At 43.8% G+C, this 21,808-nt stretch overlaps 1 protein-coding gene across 2 annotated transcripts in view; it reads right to left on the reverse strand.

The window, feature by feature from the left end:
- The window catches only part of mthfd1b (methylenetetrahydrofolate dehydrogenase (NADP+ dependent) 1b), an 83,050-nt gene that overhangs the window by 34,493 nt on the left and 26,749 nt on the right, over positions 1-21,808 (reverse strand). For both annotated transcript variants that reach the window (XM_063045600.1, XM_063045590.1), the window contains exons 8-17: positions 20,869-20,980; positions 17,541-17,668; positions 14,614-14,711; positions 12,328-12,501; positions 11,286-11,422; positions 10,166-10,212; positions 7,103-7,210; positions 6,137-6,211; positions 2,638-2,740; positions 994-1,070 (exon numbers count right to left, since the gene is read on the reverse strand). In XM_063045600.1, coding sequence (XP_062901670.1) covers positions 994-1,070; positions 2,638-2,740; positions 6,137-6,211; positions 7,103-7,210; positions 10,166-10,212; positions 11,286-11,422; positions 12,328-12,501; positions 14,614-14,711; positions 17,541-17,668; positions 20,869-20,980 — 1,059 coding nt within the window. The remainder of the gene's footprint in view (positions 1-993; positions 1,071-2,637; positions 2,741-6,136; positions 6,212-7,102; positions 7,211-10,165; positions 10,213-11,285; positions 11,423-12,327; positions 12,502-14,613; positions 14,712-17,540; positions 17,669-20,868; positions 20,981-21,808) is intronic.

Consider the following 21,808-nt stretch of genomic DNA (forward strand, 5'->3'; position numbering starts at 1 on the left):
GTGCAAAAGGTTGGGGATCCCTGCCATAAGGGGCCCATAAATATCCACAATACTCCAAGTGCATTGTATACATAACAGAGAAAGTGCAGTTCCATTTTGTAAGCAGTGATCTCATGAACTGTTCATGGAATTCCAAGGGGGTGTCCAAACAGAGTTTAGTGCTGCTAAATTGCAACATCTCCTCTCTGCACTCTAGCCCCCTAACTAGGAATATTTAATGGTAGATAGATAGATACTTTGTTGATCCCAAAGGAAATTATAGTGTCACAGTAACATTACAAGTTCACAGATAAACAGTGTAAGAAGAGAAGTAAGAATAAATAAAAATAAAATCTTAAACAATCTAACAGGAAGGGGTCATCACTTCTCTGGCTATAGGTTGACTCATTATAGAGCCTATACAGCCGAGGGTAAGAATGACCTCAAATCGCGCTCTTCACATCAGCACAGTTGTCTTAGTCTACTACTGAAAGTGCTCCTCCGTTCAGCCAAGGTGGCATCCAGAGGGTGAGAAACATTGTCCAGAATTGCCAGGATTTTCCCTAGGTCCTTTGTTCTACCACAGCCTCCAATGTGACTGGTTTGACTTCTATACCCCATTCTAGACCAAAATTTTAACAAAATACACTTAACCACCCTTTCCCTTCCAATTGCTACACTCCCTTACTTTGGACCTCTACTGCTTATAGTTTTAGCATTACAAAAGTTTTCTGTTCACTTTGCATATCCAGCACAGATGACCATATCTACCCACGTTGAAATCCATTTGCCAGTTTTACCGTTCATGACAGTTATCGGTGAGCTATTATACCAGCACAGTAGTCATGGCTTTCCGTCTCTGCAACAATGCAACACCTGGATTTGCACCTAGTTATCCTGTCATTAACATGGTGAGCAGTTAAGTCCCCAAGTCCCTGTAGGGAGGTTGAGCCTCTCATTTGTCTGCTAATTGTGGAGGGTGGGTCGGGGAGAGAGGGGATATTAAAGACTTACTGTTCTGGTGAATCCCTTCTCAGTGGGGGACTGGCCGATTGTAATCTTCCTCAGAAATCTGTCATTGGTGTCTATTACTTTAAAATAGAAAACATGCACTACATGAGACACAGACCCGATGATTGCTCCAAAAATATTTCATTCTCCACCTTCCCTATTGGATAGTCTGAGAATTGTCCAACTTATTATTGGTGAGAACAAAATTGACAAAAGCTTGGACTGAGCCAGCAAAGTCGACATGTGGGGATGTATAACAGTTTGGTATGACAAGACCGCAAGAAACTTCGGAGAATTGTTGACACAGCTCAGCACATCACAGAAACCAGCCTCTCCTCCATAGACTGTCTACACTTCCCACTGCCTCCGTAAGGCAGTCAATGTAATTAAAGACCTCATTCACTTCAGACATTCTCTCTTTTCCCCTTCCCATTGGGTAGAAGATACAAAATAATCCCTTAGTACCATAACTGGACTCTTAACCTCACAATCTACCTCATTATGGGCAAATTATAGAAGATTCTTAAGGGCAGGATTTCCAAGCATTTGAGGAAACACAGTCTGATTAAGGATAGTCACCACAGCTACGAGGGGCAGGTCACAACTCACAAGCCTGACTGAATTCTTTGAGGATGTGCCAAAGCACATGAATGAAAGTAGAGCAGTTGATGAATAAGACTTTTGATAAGGTTCCCCATGATAGATACATCCAGTAAACGAGCTGTTGGATTCAGGGAAATTTGGCTGTGTGAATTCCGAACTGGCTTGCCCATAGATGGTTGTAGATGCCGCGTATTCTGCCTGGAGGTCAATGACCAGTGGTGTTCTGCAGGGATCAGTTCTGGGACCCCTGCTCTTTATGATTTTTATACATTACTCGGATAAGGAAGTAGAAGGGTAGGCTTGAAAGTCTGCAGATGACATAAAGGTTGGTAGTATTGTGGATAGTGTAGAAGGCTGTCGTAGGTTACAATGGGACATTGATAGGATGCAGAAATGGGCAGAGAAATGGCAGGTGGAGTTCAATCCAGAAAAGTGTGTGAAGTGATACACTTTGGAAGGTCGAACTTGAAGCCAGAGCACAGGGTTATTGGCAGGATTCTTAATAGTGGGTGGACCCAAGAGATCTTGGTCCATAGATTGCAGAGGAGATTTACCAGGGTGCTGCCTGGATTAGAGAGCATCTCTAATAAGGACATGCTTATGTCTTTTGGAGTGAAGGAGGGTAAGAGGTAACTTGACAGAGGTGTGTAAGATGATAAAGAGACTTAGATAGAGTGCTTTTTCTCTCCCAGAGCAAAAACAGCTAATAATAAGAGGGCATAATTTTAAGGGGATTGAAAATAAGCATAGGGGAAATGTCAGAGGTAGGTTTTACTGTTTACACAGAGTGTATGCAGTGGGTACGTGGAATACACTGCCAGTGATGGAGGTAGAGACAGATACATTAGGGACATTTAACAAACCCACAGATAGGCACATGGGTGAAAATAAAATGGAGGGCTATGTGGAAGGGAAACATTAGACTGATTTTAGAGGGTATAACAACACTGGAAACAACATTGTGGGCTAAAGGGCCTGTACTGTTCCACGTTTCATCATGTATTATGTTCTATACAGCACAGCAGAATAAAACTGGTTTGATACCTCGTTGCCAGGTGATAGAATCTTGTTCAATGTCCAGCCTCACAAAGCGATTTATCTCGTCGTCAGTCAGCGCAGTAGGATCAGTTTTGTTAATTCCAAGTTTCTGGGAATACAGAAAAAAGATGCAAATTAGAAATTCATAAGAAAGCAATAGAGCTGGAGATAAATGCCATCAAGTGAAGTGCTAAACAAATAGATGCAGAGCCAAAAACAGACCCTTCACCCCATCTAGTCCATACCAAACCATTATCCTGCTTAGTCCCATCAACCTATACCTGCATCATGGCCCCCCAGATCTCTCCCATCCATGTACTTACACAAATTTCTCTTAAATATTACAACTGAACTTATATCCAACACTACTGCTGGCAGCTCGTTCCACACTCTGACCATCCTGAGTAAAGAAGTTCCCCTTCAGTTTTACTTTAAATATTTCACCTTTCACCCTTAACCTTTGACCTCTAATTCTTATCTCACCCAACATTAGTGGAAAAAGCCTGCTTGGCATTTACCTTATCTATACCCTTCATCGTTTTGTATATCTCTATTAAGTATCCCCTCATTCACCTATGTTTCAGGGTATAAAGTCTTAACCTCTTCAATCATTCCCAATAATTTAGGTCCTCAAGTCCTGGGAACATCCTTGCAAATTTCTCTGTACTCTTTCAATCTTATTGATACCTTTTCTATAGGTAGGTGACCAGAACTGCAGACAATATTCCAAATTAAGCCTCACTAACATGTTATACAACGTCAACATCCCAACCTGTACTTAATACTTTAAGTTATGAAGGTCAATGCACCAAAAGCCCTTTTTAGTGACCCCCATCTATCTGTAACACTACTTTAAGGAATTACAGATCTGTATTCATAGCTACCTCTGTTTTACCACACTCTAGAGCTACACACTGTTGTGTGCATTGTGTATGCACACTGCTGTGCGTGTTGTGCGCTGTTCAGGGCATCAACGTATAGAAAAGAGGTTGAGGCTGTTGAAAGGGTGCAAAAGAGGTTCACTAGTATGTTGCCTGAATTAGAGGGTATGAGCTATAAGGAATGGTTGGACAAACATGTGTTGTTCTTCCTGGAGAACCAGAGGCAGAGAGAGACATGATAGAGGTTTTAAGGTTGTGTGTGACACAGACAGAATCATACATTATGCTGTAATATAAAGTGAAATGAGGCTGCACTAGGAGTTCAGTTTCAGTTACTTTGTTTTAGGAAAGATGTTGTTAAACTGGAAAGAGTGCAGGAGAGCTGTACAAGAATGACTAGAGAGTCTAAGTTATAGGGAGAGGTTGACAAGCCTAGGTCCTCATTGCTTAGAATTTTATGGAAATGCTTAAAATAATGAGAGCCACAGATAAGGTTGATGGTCACAGTCTTTTCCTCAGGATAGAGGAGTCTAAAACTAGAGGGCACAGGTTTAAGGTGAAAGGGGACCCGATGGGCACTTCATGTAGAGGGTAATGGGTGAAAAGAACAGTTCAGTACAGGCCCTTTGGCCCACGATGTTGTGCCAACCTTTTAACTACTCCAAGATCATTCTAACCCTTCCCACCCACAGATCTTCATTTTTATATCATTCACGTGCCTATCTAAGTGCTTCTTAAATGTCTCTAATATATCTGCCTCTACCACCCAGGACAACGAGTTCCACACATTCACCACTCTCTGTCAAAAAAAAAAGCTAGCTCCGATGGTTTTTAAAAAAAATTCTGAGAGGTCTAAACACTCTAGAGGACATGGGTTAGAGGGGACAGGTTTAAAAGGCACATGAAGTGGAAGTTTCTTTTCTTTGAAACAAAGAGGTAGGTAAGTATTTGGAATGCGTTATCAGGACAATAGTGGGAGCAGGCAGTCTGGTGGAGTTTAAGATGCTCTGAGACTCACTCTTGAACATGAACAGAATGGAGGGATATGGATGATACATAGGAAAACTGGCAAGTGCTGACTGTTCTATGCTTATGTTCTTAAGCTGCGGAGAAGATATGTTGCCAGGACTGGACTTGGGTAGCAACGGATAGGCTGGAATTGTTTTTCTTGGAGAGTAGGAGGCCAAGGCATGACCTTGTGGATGTGTGTGTAATTGTGAGGGGTGCACGTTTACAGTTCTGAGGGGCAGATTTTCCACACAGAGGTTAGTAGGTGTATGGAATGACCTGCTAGAGGAAGTAGTAGAGGTTGGCAGAATGGATTGGTAAAAAGACTTTTGGACAGGTATGCGGATAGATAAGGTTTAGGGATACAGGCCAAATGCAGGCAAATGGGACTAACTCGGGCAGAAGTCTTGGTCAGCATGTACCAGATGGGCCAAATGGTTGTTTCCACACTGTATGAGTCTATGATTGCTTTTGATTTCCAGAGCCAATGACTGAACAGCCATCCTCATTTTGCTGCCTTAGGTAGCTGAGCAGCTAGTAAGCTATTCAACCTCAAGACACAGAGGAATGTATTCATTTCTACACCCCAAAAAGGTGGAATGGAGCCCAGAGAAGCTCTGCATGGACAGGGAGTCAAAGCCGTTCAAAAGTATGCTAACTTCCCCTCAAGCCAAGTGGACAATTTGTCCAAACCTCCTGACCCAATATTAATCCAATCTCCCACTGATGATGCAAAGTTCAATTCTTCAACAAATTAATAGCTGCATCACAAAGAGGAACAGCAGTAAGAAGCAATGAAATGCTTGAGATTTGGGAGATCAAGGCATGATTAGACACTTAGAAGAATTAATAAGGCAGCAAAAGAAACTATTTATATCGGCTGGAGAGCTCAGGACCAGATTCTAAAGAGGTAGCAGACCTGGAAACACAGATTTACATAACAACTACAATGGGGGAAACAGGCTATTCAGTTATCATGTCTGCATCAACTCCATGTAAGAGCAGCTGGGCTGAGCTCCACCCTCCACTCTCCCTCCATATCCTTGCAAATTCTTTCTGCAGATACTTTCTTCTTTCTTCTGAATATGAACAATTGGATCAGTGTCTAGAACATAGAACAATACTACACAGAACAGGCTCTTTGGGCCACGATGTTGTGCTGACCTTTTAACCTACTCCAAGATCAAACTAACTCCTCCCTCTCACATAGGCCTCCATTTTCTTTCATTCATGTGCCCATCTAAGATTTTATTTTAATTGCTCCTGGTGCATCTGCCTCCACCACCATCCGAGGCAGAGTGTTCCATGCACGCACTTGTTCTCTGTGTAACATCCGACCTTGGTCACGCTCCCCCCACCCCCATACTTTTTCCAATCACATTAAAATTATGCCGCCTTCTATTAGCCATTTCCATCCTAGGAAAAAGGCGCTGGTTACCCACTTGATCTGTCTCTTATCATGTGGTATACCTCTATCATCACCTCTCACTCAAAGTGAAAATCCCTAGTAGAAAAGCCCTACTATTGCCCTGGCAGTCCCTAACTATTTACAGCAGTAAAAAAGCTGTTTTACTGATTGAAACAGGTTCCTCCTGTTTCTGTGTTAAGAGCCGTACCTGCAATCTCTTCAGCTGTATGTCACTGAATGCCTTTACACCTTTATTCAAAGGGACCAAACGGTTATACAAAGCCTGCAATGGAAGAGGGAGAGAGGAGAGATTAGACCATAAGACAAAGAAGCAGTCCGCTCATCCATTTTATTATGCTCCGAACTATTACCTGTCTCCACATTCTCCAGACTTCTGTCCGTAACCTTTAATGCCCCTATTAATCAAGAACCTACTGAATTCCACTTTAAATATCCCTAATGATTTGGTGTCCACAGCTATCTGTGGCAATGAATTCCACAGATTCATCACACTCTGGCTAAAGAAATTCCTTCTCATATCTGTTCTAAAGAGATGAGCTTATATTCTGAGACTGTGCACTCTGGTCCGAGACTCCCCCACTATTGGAAACATCCTCTCCATATCCACATTTAGGCTGTTCAGTGTTCAATAGGTTTCAATGAGATTTCACCCCCCACCCAACCCCATTCTTCTAAACTCCAGGCAGTACAGGCCCAGAGCCATCAAAAGCTCCTTAGACATTAACCCCTTTCATTCCCGCAAACCTCCTCTAGACCCTCTCTAATTCCAGCATGTCCTTTCCCAGATAGGGGGCCCAAACTAGTCATAATACTCAAACACGAGGAATTCTGCAGATGCTGGAAATTCAGGCAACACACATCAAAGTTGCTGGTGAACACAGCAGGCCAGGCAGCATCTCTAGGAAGAGGTACAGTCGACGTTTCAGGCCGAGACCCTTCGACGAAGGGTCTCGGCCTGAAACGTCGACCGTACCTCTTCCTAGAGATGCTGCCTGGCCTGCTGCGTTCACCAGCAACTTTGATGTGTGTTGCTAGTCATAATACTGCAAGTGTGATCTGTCCAATGCCTTATAAACCCTCAGCATTACACCCTTGATTGATTGACACACTCCAATTCCAGAGAGCTGGAGTTCAGATTGAAAGGAGATCATACCTTGTCAGACTGAGTAGCCTCATGGAACATGCGGGCATCGATGGCAGCAGCAACCAGGTTGTTAGCGGCAGTGATGGCATGGATGTCACCAGTCAGATGAAGATTGAACTGTAGGTAAACAGCCAAAGGAGAGAGTGTCACCACTCAAAATCATACAGATGGATAGTCCCAAAGAAGCGTCTTGGCCCGAAATGTCGACTGCTTATTCCCCTCCATAGATGCTCCCTGCCCTGCTGAGTTCCTCCAGCATTTTGTGTGCGTTAGGAGGAATAGTTTGCATCTCTCCCAACGCTTCAACCCATAAAACCATAAGACATAGGAATAGAATTAAACCATTCAGTCCATCTAGTCTGCATTTCTAGTATGCCATTCCATCATAGCTGATTTATTATCCCTTTCAACCTTATTTTCCTGCCTTCTCCATATAACCTTTGATGCTCTAATTAAGAACTTATCAACCTCAGTCTTAAATACACCCAATGATCTGCTGTCCACAGCAATGAATTATACAGATTCACCACCCTCTGGCTTAAAGGAATGCCTCCTTATCAAATGGATTCTACTGATGTGAGCTCTGGAGATGCTGGGATGCAGTGAGGAACACAGGGCTACTTGTTCAGTGTTCCGAACTTGCTGCAAAGCTGAAAACCTTAAGACTGGAGAGGAAGGGTACAATTTTGGGAGGTGTGGGGAATGTAAGGGAGGAGTCCTTTCGAAAGGGTCGGCAATACTTTGGGGAGATTTTGACAGCAAGGATGGAGATTACAGAGAGAACTATTTTAATTAGTTCAGCACAACCCCTTGACTTGAAGGGCCTGTTCTTGCGTTGTACTGTTCTACATTACCTCAGTCAGCAGCCTGAACCTCTGTTCAACAGAGAACCACTGTTGCAGGATGCACTGTGCTTCTTTGCTTATGCTGACTGGAGGCACAAACAGGGGCAGACGCTGGAAGCTGGATAGGCTACCTAACTGCACATAGGCTGCCCTGATGCATCTACGAATTCAATTCCCAGGAAGACAAATGCAACACTTTCATGGAACCTATTCTGGTACTGCTCTCCAAACCTATACTGGTACTGCTCCCCAACTTTTCCTTCGCTACATTGACGACTACATTGGTGCTGCTTCCTGCACCCATGCTGAGCTCGCCAATTTCATTGACTTTGCTTCTAACTTCCACCCAGCCCTCAAATTCACTTGGTCTATCTTGGACACTTCTCTCCCCTTTCTCGATCTCTCGGTCTCCACCTCTGGAGACAGACTGTCCACTGACATCTTCTACAAGCCCACTAACTCTCATAACTACCTCAACTATACTTCTTCCCACCCCGCCACATGCAAAAATGCTATTTCCTATTCCCAGTTCCTCCATCTCCACCGCATCTGCTCCGAGGATGAGGTTTTCCGTTCCAGGACATCTCAAATGTCCTCTTTCTTTAAGGATCGTGGTTTCCCTTCTGCTGTCATCAGTGATGCCCTCACCCGCATCTCCTCCATTTCTAGCACTTCGGCTCTCACCCCATCCTCCCGCCACCACAACAGGGACAGAGTTCCCCTTGTCCTCACCTACCACCCCACCAGCCTCCGGATCCAGCACATTATCCTCCACAACTTCTGCCACCTTCAACAGGACCCCACCACTAAGCACATCTTTCCCTCTTTACCCCTCTCCACTTTCCACAGGGATCATTCCCTCCATGACTCCCTGGTCCACACATCCCTCCCCATGGATCTCCCACCTGGTACTTATCTCTGCAAATGTAAGTGCTACACCTGTCACTACACCTCCTCTTTTGCCACCATTCAGGGCCCCAAACAGTCCCTGCAGGTGAGGCAACACTTCTCCTGTGAGTCTGTTGGGGTCATCTATTGCATCCGGTGCTCCCGGTGTGGCCTCCTCTACATTGGTGAGACCCGACGCAGATTGGGGGACCGCTTCGTCGAGCACCTCCGCTCCATCCTCCAAAACAGACAGGATTTCCCAGTAGCCACCCACTTCAACTCTGCTTCCCACTCCCATTCAGATATGTCCATACATGGCCTCTTCTACTGCCATGATGAGGCTAAACTCAGGTTGGAGGAGCAACACCTCATATACCGTCTAGGTAGTCTCCAGTCCCTTGGTATGAACATAGAATTCTCCAACTTCCGGTAATTCCGCACCCCCCCCCCCCCATCCCTATGTCACTCTGCCCCCTCCCCCAGCTGCCTATCACCTCCCTCATGGTTCCGTCTCCTTCCGTTTTCCCCTGTTCTTTCTTCACCTTTCCTGCCTATCACCTCCCTGCCTCCCCTCCCCCACCCCTTTATCTTTCCCCTTACTGGTTTTTCACCTGGAACCTACCAGCCTTCTCCTTCCCACCCTCCCCCCACCTTCTTTATAGGGCCTCTGCCCCTTCCCTCTACAGTCCTGACGAAGGGTTCTGGCCTGAAACATTGATCTATCTTTTCCACGGATGCTGCCCGACCTGCTGAGTTCCTCCAGCGTGTTGTTGTGTTTCATGGAACATCACTGCCTCAGAGTTGCACAGCATCCTGACTTGGAAATACACCGGGCAATAATCATTGCTGGGTCTAAGCACCCTAACAGCGTTGATTCAGATTCATTTATTTGTCACATGTACATGGAAACATATAGTGAAAATGGGTTGTTAACAAAGGCACGACCCAAAGAAGTGCTGGGGACAACTTGCAAGTTACGGCATTCCAGCACCAACACAGCATGCTCACCATAATTACATAGAACACAACAAAACATGACATACCAAGCAATTAAACAACAACAGCATAACAAACAATTCCTCCCTCCCATGCGACATACAGACAGCCACCAACACAAATAGTCCTCCAACCCAACCCAAGCCAGGTCTCTGGGCTTCCAGCGGACTTGTGCACTGGAGTACTACAGTGCCCATTGCAGCACAGTCTACACCAAAACCAGTCTTGCAGGTTAAGACAGCTTCTGATGACCATCTTAAGGGCACTAAATTCTGGCCTCGCCAACAGACTCACATCACCAATGATAAATTAATGAAATCTCTAAAGTACCATGACACAGTACCTCTTCCATTGGGATGACCTGGGAATATCCTCCGCCAGCAGCACCACCTGTAACACAAGACCAGAGAGCGGGGAATCGTATGTAGCCAAAGATTCCTCCATTATCTGCTGTATACCACATGACAGGAAGATGGGAGAAAAGATTTGCACACTTGCCAAGGATATTTCATTGTTTCATTGCCATTTTTTTCCCCTTCTAATTCCTTCCATTTCTCTCCTGCACTCTCTATATTTCTCCAGAGACTATTCCAATTGCCCATGCCGCTCATATTTCTAATTAAACCTTCAATAGCATTTGTCATCCAAAATTCCTTAATCTTTGCCTTTCAGCCTTACCAGAACATCTACTCAGTGGCCACTTTACAACAGTGCACTAATCTCTATACAGGAGGTACCTAATAAAGTGGCCACTGAGTTTGTTTGTGGTCTTCTACAGCTTTAGCCCATCCACTTCAAGGTTCGACATGTTGCGCATTCAGCGACACTCTTCTGCGTACCACTGTTGTAACATGTGGTTATTTAAGTCTCTGTCACCTTCCTGTGAGCTTGAGTCAGTCTGGCCATTCTCTTCAGACCTCTCATTAACAAGATGTTTTTGCCCACAGAACTGCCACTCACTGAACAATTTTTGTTTTCGCACCATTCTCTGTAAACTCTAGAGATAGTTGTGGATAAAAATCCCAGGAGATCAGGGTTTTCTGAGCTACTCAAACCACCCCATCTGGCACCAGCAATCATTCCACAGTCAAAGTCACTTAGATCTTACTTCCCACTTTTGATGTTTGGTCTGAACAACTACTAAAATTTTTAACAGTGCCTGCCTGCTTTTATGCAGTAACCTCCACATGATTGGCTGATTAGATACTTGCATTAGCAAGGTGTACAGCTGTACCTAATAAAGGGGCCATTGTGTGTAGAGGTGAGCTACAATTCACACTAATTGCACAGAATGGCTGTCCACATACCACCAACAAACTAATATGCACATTTCTTTGAATTTTAGCGCAGAAATACATCACAAACTTTCCAAACAATGATAAGTACAAAAATAACTCTACAGACAAATGAAAGTGGACGTTTAACTACCTTTTGTATGACCGATTCAAGATAGTTGGGGTTACCTTTAATTCCAAAGGTGGGGCCCTGGGATGGTTGTCGGACACAGGCGAACACATTAATATCCAAGTGAGCACCGATGGCTTGGGCCAGGCCAATCGTCGTTGTGCTCTTGCCTTCACCTAGGGGAGTCGGGGTGATGCTGTAATAGAAATCAGCGGTGTTACTTCAGCACTGTATCAACTCTACAACCCTCTGAAAAAGGCTTGGTTCAGAAATTTCATTTTAGGAAAGATGTGGAAGCTTTAGAGACGGTGCAGAAGAGATTTACAAGGATGCTGCCTCGATAAAAAGTACATCTTATGAGGATATGTTGAGCGAGCTAGGGATGAGGTTGGGAGGAGAGGTGACTTGATACGATATACAAGACAGGAGGCATTGACACAGAGTAGACAGCTAACATCTTTTACCCAAGGAGGAAATAGCTAATACAAGGGGACACAAGTTTAAGGTGATGGGAGGAAAGTACAGAGGGGATGTCAGAGATAGAATTTTTACATAGAGAGTGGTGGGTGCACGGAATGTCACGCCAGAGGTGGTGGTAGAGAGAGATACATAAGACCATAAGACAAAAGAGCAGAAGTAGGCCATTCGGCCCATCGAGTCTGCTCTGCCATTTTATCATGAGCTGATCCATTTTATCCTATTTAGTCCCACTGCCCCGCCTTCTCACCATAACCTTTGATGCCCTGGCTACTCAGATACCTATCAATCTCTGCCTTTAATACACCCAATGACTTGGCCTCCACTGCTGCCCGTGGCAACAAATTCCATAGATTCACCACCCTCCGACTAAAAAAATTTCTTCGCATTTCTGTTCTGAAAGGGTGCCCTTCAATCCTGAAGTCATGCCGTCTCGTACTAGGCTCCCCCACATTAGGGACATTTAAGAGACACTTAGATAGGCACATGGATGAAAGAGAATTGGAGGGCTATGTGGGAAGGAATGTTAGACTGATCTTCGAGTAGGTTAAAAGTTGGCACAATATCATGGATTGAACGATCTTAATGTTCAATGTTCTTTGTTCTAAGTCTTTAAGGACTTACCCTGTGACAACAACATATTTCCCATCTGGTTGGTCCTTTAGGCGTTTCAGAGTGGTCAGAAGTACCTTTGCCTTTGACTTGCCGTACAGTTCCACTTCATCGGATAACAAGCCAACTTCCTTAGCCACACGGCTGATATGCTTTGGTGTACAAGATCGTGAGATGACAATGTCACTGGCAGGAAAGAACAATTAAAAAATGAGCAGAACTCAAACAGATCTAAATCAATAACTACATACTCATATTACCTCTCCAAGAGGAGACACTAAGTCCAGCTGCCAGAGTTGTGAGCAAATCAACAAACTGCTGGAGGAACTCAGCAGGTCAGGCAGCATCCGTGGAGGCAGAGTTGAGACCTGAAAAAGATCTTACAGCTGACATCCATACTGTAGGTTCTCATCTCACCTGAAAAAACCCTTTACCTCCACAGATGCTGACAGATCTGATTAAATAAAATTTGCATTATTTTGATATGTACATTGAAACATACAGTGAAACACCACTACCAACAGTCCAGTGATATGTTGGGGGCAGTCTGCAAGGCTTACTGTACTTCTGACACTAATGTAACCAGAATGCTATTCCTTATAGACAGCAGTGAGAATTGAATCTCAGTCACCGGCACTGTAAAGCATTACACCAGCTGCTATGTAATCTAAGATCTGCTGAATTTCTCCAGCAGTTTGTTTCTGGCACCTCTCCAGAAGGCTTGGATACATGTGACCTGTGATTCTGTGCATACAAGCGGTCAAGGAGACTGATATCAAAGATCTGATATGTAGACCTGCCTTGAGTGAGTCTGAGAGAGTGCTGTGTCACTCTCCAAAAATGCAAACATATAGTCCAGTGCAGCATTGTCGGAGAGCTACCTTTGCCTCAAGAAGGCAGATTCTATCATGAAGCAGCCACCACCCAGGACATGCTCATTACTATCAAAGAGGAGTTACAGGAGCCTGAAGGTATGCACTCAAAGTCCTAGGAACAGTTTCTTCCCCTCCACCAGTAGATTTCTGAATGGTCCATGAATACTACCTTACTATTTTGCTGCCTTGCACTAGTTTAATTTGTTTTTATTTATTTCTTATGTAACATAATGTATTTAATGTATTGCACTCTACTGTTGCCACAAAACAACAAATTTTACTACATACACTCAGAGGCCACTTTATTAGATACACATGTTCATTAATGCAAATATCTAATCAGTCAATCACGTGGCAGCAATTCAGTGCATAACAGCATGCAGTCATGGTCAAGAGGTTCAGTTATTGTTGACTAAACATCAGAATGGGGAAGAAAGGTGATCCAAATGACTTTGACCATGGAATGATTGTTGGTGGCAGATGGGATGGTTTGAGTATCTCAGTAACTGATCTCCCGAGATTTTCATGCACAACAGTCACTAGAATTTACAGAGAATGGCATGAAAAAAAAATCCACCGAGCGGCAGTTCTGTGGCCAAAAACACCTTGACAGAGGAGAATGGTCAGACTGGTTCAAGCTGACAAGAAGGCAACAGTAACTCATAAGCATGCATTACAACAGTGGTTTGCAAATGAGCATCTCTGAACACACACTTCAAATCTTGAATTGGATGGCTACAGCAGAAGACCTCAGAAGTACACTCAGTGGCCTCTTCAATAGGTACCATGTATGTTGCGATAAGAAACCCAATTCTGATCTGAGACATGAAACTGGAGCTCATTACTCTCAGACGGATGTGAAAGGTCCCATTGGACCAGTCGGAAGCAGGGAAAGAGATCTCCCCAAAGTCCTGCCCAGTATTTGGTGCTGAACCACTAGTAATAAATAGTTTGGCAGTTATCACGTGGGGTCTTGCTGTGTGGATATTGTCAGGTTCCTTTCCCAAGTTAGAAGAGTGACTGCACTTTGAAAAGTATCCACATTGTCTGGCTGTGCTGGATGGCATACAAATGTGACAAATAAAACTAATATTCAGATCTTTTTAATTTTTAAATAAAAGCTTTTCACTTTTTTCCTCTTCCTCTCCAATCCTGATGAACAGTCTCAGCCTGAAACATCAACTGTGTATTCTCCTCCACAGATGCTGCCTGATCAGCTGGGTTCCTCCAACATTTTGCATGAGTAGATTTTCACTGCTTCTTAGAACATGTAAAAATAATAAAGTAATTTCAATACCTCTGAGCAGGAAATCAGCGCAGTGTAGCAGGACGAGTGAGACTTAAAAACACAATGGACTAGATTTTTAGTGTCCACTTCTCTAATGTGAGTGTTGCTCAGGCTGCGGACAGTTTGCACACGTACCTGGGCACAGGCTCCACACGACGAAGCTTCGTGTACTGAATGGCCCACTTGCCAGGCTTGCATTTCTCCAGGAAACGTTTGGCACTCTCAACGGTGTTCTGTCGGAGAAAGTGAAAGACTGAAGGTATTGCTTCTGTGCAACACAAAGTGGTTCTGCACTGTGCTCTCAGCTCCTCTGGTCCCTACCCTAACAACAGTGTTGCAGAACAGAGAGACCTCATGATACAGGTACATAGTTCTTTGAAAGTGGTGACACAGGTAGAGAGGGTGGTGAGGAAGACATTTGACATGCTTGTTGTCATCGGTCGGGATACCGAGTACAGGAATTGGGTTGTCATGTTACAGTTGCACAAGGTGACATTTCACAGAACGCTATAGCACAATATAGAACGTTCTGCTCACAATGTTGTGCCAATCCTTTAACTTACTCTAAAATCAATCTAACTCTTTCTTCCTACATAGCTCTCCATTTTTCACTGAAACATCTGCCTATCTAAGAGTTTCTTAAATGCCCCTGATGTATTTGCCTCTACCACCGCCCCTGGCATTGCATTCCACCAACTCACCACTGTGTAAAAAAAAATTAGCTCTGCTATCCCCCTATATTTTCCTCCAATCACCTTAAGATCATGCTGTCTCATGGTAGCCATCTGCTTTGGGAAAATGTCTCTGGCTATCCACTCAATCTATGCCTCGTCATCTTGTATACCTCTATCAAATCACCTCTCATCCTTCCTTATTCCAAAGAGAAAAGCCATAGATCTCTCAATCTTTCTTCATAAAACAGGCACTTTAATCCAGGCAGCATCCTGGTAAATCTCCTCTGCACACCCTCTAAACCTTCCACATTCTTCATATAGATGACCAGAACTGAAGACAATATTCCAAGTGTGTTCTAACCTCATGGGCCTTGAACTCAATCCCTCGACCAGTGAAGGTCAACATACCATATGCCTTCTTACCAGACTACGAACTTGTGTGGCAACTTTGAGGGATCCTTTTGTATGATGTGTTTACCAGTAATGTCAATTATATAATCCAGGTGTACATTTTCACTCAAATGTTCTGTGACTCTGGAGTCACACTGGAGTCCATTCATTGCTCAAACCCAAATGAGCAGACCAAGTCTGATTCAGCCCACCAGCCACAAACGTACTTCCATCCCACCCAAATCTCAATAAAAGTTTTTGAGTGATTTGCCTTTAGATGATTGTTTTCCTGTGAATTTTGCCTGGGCAGAGAGCACAGTGGCAGCCAGTTTTGAAGTCCAGCAACAAGATGACAATAAATCTAGTAGAAGTGCAGAGAAAGTGAACAACTTTTTTTTTTAAAAAGTGCTACAATCTGTGATCTAGAATGAGCTGCCTAAAAGGACAGAGGAAGGAGACTCAACCTCAACCTTCAGGGGTAGGCGGTGGCACAATAGCACCAGCTGGAAGATCAGGGTACAATTCTCATCACTGCCTGTAAGGAGTTTCCACGTTCTCCCCATGACCGCATGGATTTCCTTTGAATGCTCTGGTATTGTCCCACATACCGAAGATGTGTGGGGGTTAGGGTTAGTGAGTTGTCGGCATGCTATATTGGCACTGGAGACATGGTGCCAATTGATGCTGTCCAGCAGGATCCTTGCTGATCTGACGCAAGTGAAGCATTTTACTCCATGTTTCGATGTACATATAACCACAAGATGATGAGACATAGGCACAGGATTAGGCCATTTGGCCCATCGAGTCTGCTCTGCCATTTCATCATGGCTGATCCATTTCTCTCTCAATCCCATTCTCCTGCCTTCTCCCTATAACCTTTCATACCCTGACCAATCAAGAACCTATCAGCCTCTGCCTTAAATGTACCCAGTGACCTGGCCTCTACAATCGGTTATGGCAACAAACTCCATAGATTCACTGCCCTGTGGCTGAAGAAATTCCGCCTCATATCTGTTCTAAATTGACATCCCTCTACTTTGAGGCTGTGCCCTCTGGTCCTAGAATTCCCCCACCAAAGATAACATCTTCTTCACATCCACTCTATCTAGTCCTTTCAACATTCAATCGGTTTCAATGAGATGCTCCCCCCCCATCCTTCTGAATTCCAGCAAGTACAGGCACAGAGCCTTGAATCGTGCTTATATGATAACCCTTTCATTCTCGTTAACTTCCTCTGAACTCTCTACAATGTCAGCACATCCTCTCTTAAATAAGGGGCCCCAAAACTGCTCACAATATTCAAGTGAGGCCTTTATCAGTGCCTCAGCATTACATCCTTGCTTTTATATTCTAGTCCTCTTGAAAATAAATGCTAACATTGCATTCGCTTGTCTCACCACCAATACAACCTTCAAATTAACCTTTAGGGAATCCTGCAACAGGACTCCCAAATCCTTTTATACTCAAATTTTTGAATTTTCTCCCCATCTAGAAAATAGTTTATGCTTTCATTCCTTCTACCAAAGTGCCGTGCAGAACACCACTTGTGACCGGCAGCCAGTCTAATAAGGATCCCTTTATTCTCACTCTTTGCTTCCTACCAATCAGCCAATGTTCTATCTGTGCTAGCACCTTTCCTGTAATAACATGAGCATTTATGTTGTTTAGCAGCCTTGTCAAAGGCCTTCTGAAAATCCAAGTGATTCAGATCATTTTGTAGAGATCCGTTTTTACTTTGACACAAAGGAGACTTTTTCTGTTCATCACTGTGAAAAAAGCCAAATTAAATCCAGTGTGATTCAATGTTACAAACAATAATAAAACATGAAAACATCCGGGGCGGGGGGGGGGGAACACTTTTTATAGGCACTGTATATGTGAGGGAAGGATTAGATTGATCTTGTAGTAGAATAATATGTCAGTTTAGCATTGTGGGGCAAAAGGCCTGTACTGTAATGTTCTATGTTCTAAAACCAGAATGACAGTAGAACCACTCACCGCCATAAGCATACAGACAGTCATTGGCCCCACACCACCAGGCACTGGGGTAATGAACGAAGCCACCTTCTTGGCCTCACTGTAGTCCACGTCACCAACCACTCGCTTTCCACTTGGCTTTGTGCTGTCTGAGAAACAGCAGCATAGAAAATGACATATGTGTTGGAGAGACAATATTTCAAGGCATTCATACTTTGAACATCAAGAACTCAGGATGCGTTAGATCAGGAAATTAAAGCTCAGTACAGGCCCTTTAGCCCATAATGTCAACCTTTTAATCTATTCTCAGATCAATCCAATTCTTTCCTCCTGTGTAACCTTCCATTTTTTTGTATCATCTATATGCCTATCTAAAGGTTTATTAAATGCCCCTAATGTATTTGCCTCCAACACTAACCCTGACATTGCATTCCATACACCCACCATTCTCCGTGCAAAAACTTACTTCTGACACCTCTCCATACTTTCCTCCAATCACCATAAACTTATGTCCGTGTATTAGCCATTTTCACCCTCAGAAAAAGTTTCTGATTGTCCACCCAATCCATGTCTCTTATCATCTTGTACACCTCTATTAAATAAACTCTTATCCAAAAAGAAAAACCCTAGCTCAATCTATCCTCATAAGATCTCTCGTCCAAACACCATTCTGGTAAATTCTCTCTGGACCTTCTTTAAAGCTTCCACATTCTTCCTGCAATGAGACGACCAGAACTGAACACAGTTATAGGCTGGAATCTAATCAAAGGGTTTGGGGAGAAGTGGGAAGCAGATTAAATCATACAGGGAATGATTTACTGGCTGGAATTTTACCAAGGTGTTCAGTAATTTTCTGATGTAGATTAACAATGGAATCCCATCAGGTTTCCAAAAGGCATCAAGTCCATAGGCATCTCCTGCAATCCAATCCTAAATTCAACTGTTCATTCCTCTCCATAGATGCTACCTGGCGCACTGAGCTCCTCCAGCATTTGGTGTGTTGCTCAAATTCAGCTACAAGTTGGCCATCTTTTGGGCATGAAGTTCAATTGAAATCCTCAGTAAAAGTTACAGTCCTTAAGCAAAAATTTTTCAGACATTTAAAGTTGAAGTTGAGTTTCTTGACATAGGCACAAGTGCAAAGAAGAACTTACTTGCAGCAGCATCACAGTCGCATCAGCTAAGCAGCATTTACAAGAAAAATATAAATTAAACAAGTTATGTACAGTTTTTACAAAAAAAATCAGAAAAAAATTTTAGTGCTAAGTAATCAACGCGATTAGTGTTGCTAAACTGTAGTGATTAGGTTGATTCAAGAACCAAATATTTGAAGGGAAGTAGTTGTTCTTGAATCTGGGGATGTGGGACTTCAGGCTTCTATACCTACCTGATAGGAGCTGCGAGAAGATGGCATGACCCAGATGGTGGGATTCTTTGAAATATGTACGTTTGATATTTAACCCAAACTCTTTAAGTCCCATGCACCTTCCCACACATCTCCTATATAGCCAGCCTCACCTATGCATGCCAAACATCTGCTCTAAGCCCCATATCATTGCTGGCTAGAAGACAATGCCTGTTGGTTCATCTGATCTTCACACATTCATCCCACAGTTTCTCATGCACCCACCAGACAGTGTGTTAACACTATCCCCACCCACCCACCTTTGCCCTCCCAGGGTCCTGACAAGCCTTGGCATCCTTTATAGTGGCAAAATGATGCAGCTGGTACAGCTGCTGCCCTAAAGCTCCTGGGAGCCAGGTTCCATCCTGGTTTTGGGTGCTGTCTATGTGGAGTCTGCACATTGCTCCTGTGACCACGTGGGCTGGCATGTTAACTGGTAATGATTTATTACCCCATAGCGTATGGATGAGGGGTGGAATCTGATGGGAAATAATGGGAATGTGAGGAGTACAAAATGAATTAGTATACATGTGTGGTTGATGGTGGGCAGGGCCTCAGTGGGCTGAAGGACCTGTCTCTGTGTTGTATCTCTTCAGCATTAGATAGAGTGGACATGGAGAGGCTATTTCCAATAGTGAGCAAGTCTAGGATGACAGTCCCCTTTTAAACAGAGTTCCAGTCAAGAAGGCACCAGCCGACAGTGCTACCTCCGGTGACATCTCCCAGATAGTCCACAAAACAGCTTCTTTCACATCTTCTATACCTTCTCTTTATTTTAATTGTGTTTCAGGTACTGTTGGAGCCTGTGATCTACAGGTTAGAGATCGATTGAGTGATCTGGAACTTTGCAGTCCCTGTGAAGGTTTCAGGGACCGAGTGGCCACAAGGTCTGGAAGCTTCAAAGTGGGGCAAGAGCTCATGATCGACTCCGTTTCTCACTGATTAAAGCACGGAGGAAGATTCAGACACTTAGGCAAATGTGGAAGGCAAGTGAGTATTCGGTGCCATATACCAGCCTCTCACTCACTGCTGCCACGAGTGCGTCTGTGTGTGATGGTCTCTCGCTTGTTGCTGCTGAACTAGGCTATCTACATGTGACGGTCTTGCTGCTCCCTCCTTTGAATGCATAGGTGAGGCCCCTGCATTCAGGTGGTCTCTCATTCTGCCCCATAATGTTGTCAGAGGATGCTACAGAAGTTCTGGGTCTACGATTTATGGATTGGGACTGTAGCTTAAGTGGACTCTTTCAGTTTTGTGTTTTATATTCTATGTTTTGTCCATTCTTTCTTGTTGCAATTTGCATGATTTGGTTTTTTTTTGAATGGGGGTTGGTTTGGGGCCGTCTGCCCAATTTTTTTTTGCATGTGTGAGGGGTGGTTGATGTTTTTCTTTGAAATGCTTCCATGGTTTTCTTTGTTTCATGGCTGTTTGGAGAAGACGAATCTCAGAGTTGTATAATGCATACACACTTTAATAACAAATGTACCTTGAAGCTTGAATGAGGAGGAATTCCTTTAGCCAGAGAGTGATGAATCTGTGGAATTTATTGCCACAGGTGGCTTTAGAGGCCTAGTTGTTGGGTCTATTTATAAAGCAGAAGTTGATAATATTTGATTGGTGAGGGCATCAAAGGTTGAAGGAGAAGTCAGGAGAATGAGGTTGAGAGGGATAATAAGTCAGCCATGATCGAATGGCATTGAAGACTGGATGGGTCAAATGGTCTAATTCCACTACAATGTCTTATGGCTTCTAAAATTTGACCTTGAATCACCCAAGGTGAAAACAGGCGACTAAAGAATTGGCTCTAAGAAGTTTCTGGACTTCTCAATGAGAATTAGAGGATCAGGCGTTAACACACTGAATGCAGAGGCAGACTTGTGGGACTGTTTGTCCATGTCTCTTCCTCCTTCTTGCTTTGATTCTCTACTTACAGTTTCTACTTACCAGGAACATGGTTTATTCCACAGTCGATGACCACAGCTCCAGGTTTGATCCAGCTGCCTTTCACCATTTCTGCTTTGCCAGCTCCAACTACCAGGATGTCTGCTCGGCCAACCTAAAGATATGGCAACAGAGGGAATTATATATGTGCAAGGTAACACCAATGAGTGGTGCTCTCTCTTCTGGGAAAAATATAAGCCTGTTACCAGGTAGTACTTTTCCTTTAATGTGGAAGAATGTACTACAAAGAACTAAAATTAAATAACAATGGAGGTCCTTCTCATGTAATTTATGGCAATCATGCTCACGTGGAAGCACGTTTGGGAGACCAGCTAGATAGTGCTGTGGGGGCTGCAGACATTCTGCAAGGTGGGAACAGAACATTTCCACGTGCCTTGTCTCCCACCCTGCCTCCTCTGAGATGCAATGATCAATGGCTGCCTCAAGCACAGCAGAGTAGACTCATTATTTCACTGAGTCAGTGAGGCCAGCTAACTCGTGCCCCCTTGCTCTCCCTTCACAGATGTTTCTGTGATCCTCTCCCACACTATTTTTGCTCATTTTAGACTTACAAATAGTTCTCAGGAATGGAACCCCATCCGAGCCAGGACAATGCCAATATTGAGCCACAGAAGCTGGCCAAAGAAGTAGATCTTAAGTCAGCAAAGTGGTAGAGAGACAGAAAATTTTGAACTTAAGAGCATTTTTATCTGATTGAATCACAAATCTAGAAGCCCGATGTAAGAAAGTCCGGAGAAACCTCTTCACACAAAGAATGGTGAATCTGGAACATGCTGTCATGTGGATTAGTAAAGACCTGAGAAAGTAGGATGCAATGGATGGGAGAACACTTGGTCAAGATAACCAGTAGCAACTGCTCTGCAAAGACTGAAAGAAATTGCAGAGTTTTGAACACAGCTCTATCTATCAGGGGGAGGGGAGG

This window comes from Mobula hypostoma, chromosome 1, assembly GCF_963921235.1.
Source record: "Mobula hypostoma chromosome 1, sMobHyp1.1, whole genome shotgun sequence".
NCBI classification, from domain to species: domain Eukaryota; kingdom Metazoa; phylum Chordata; class Chondrichthyes; order Myliobatiformes; family Myliobatidae; genus Mobula; species Mobula hypostoma.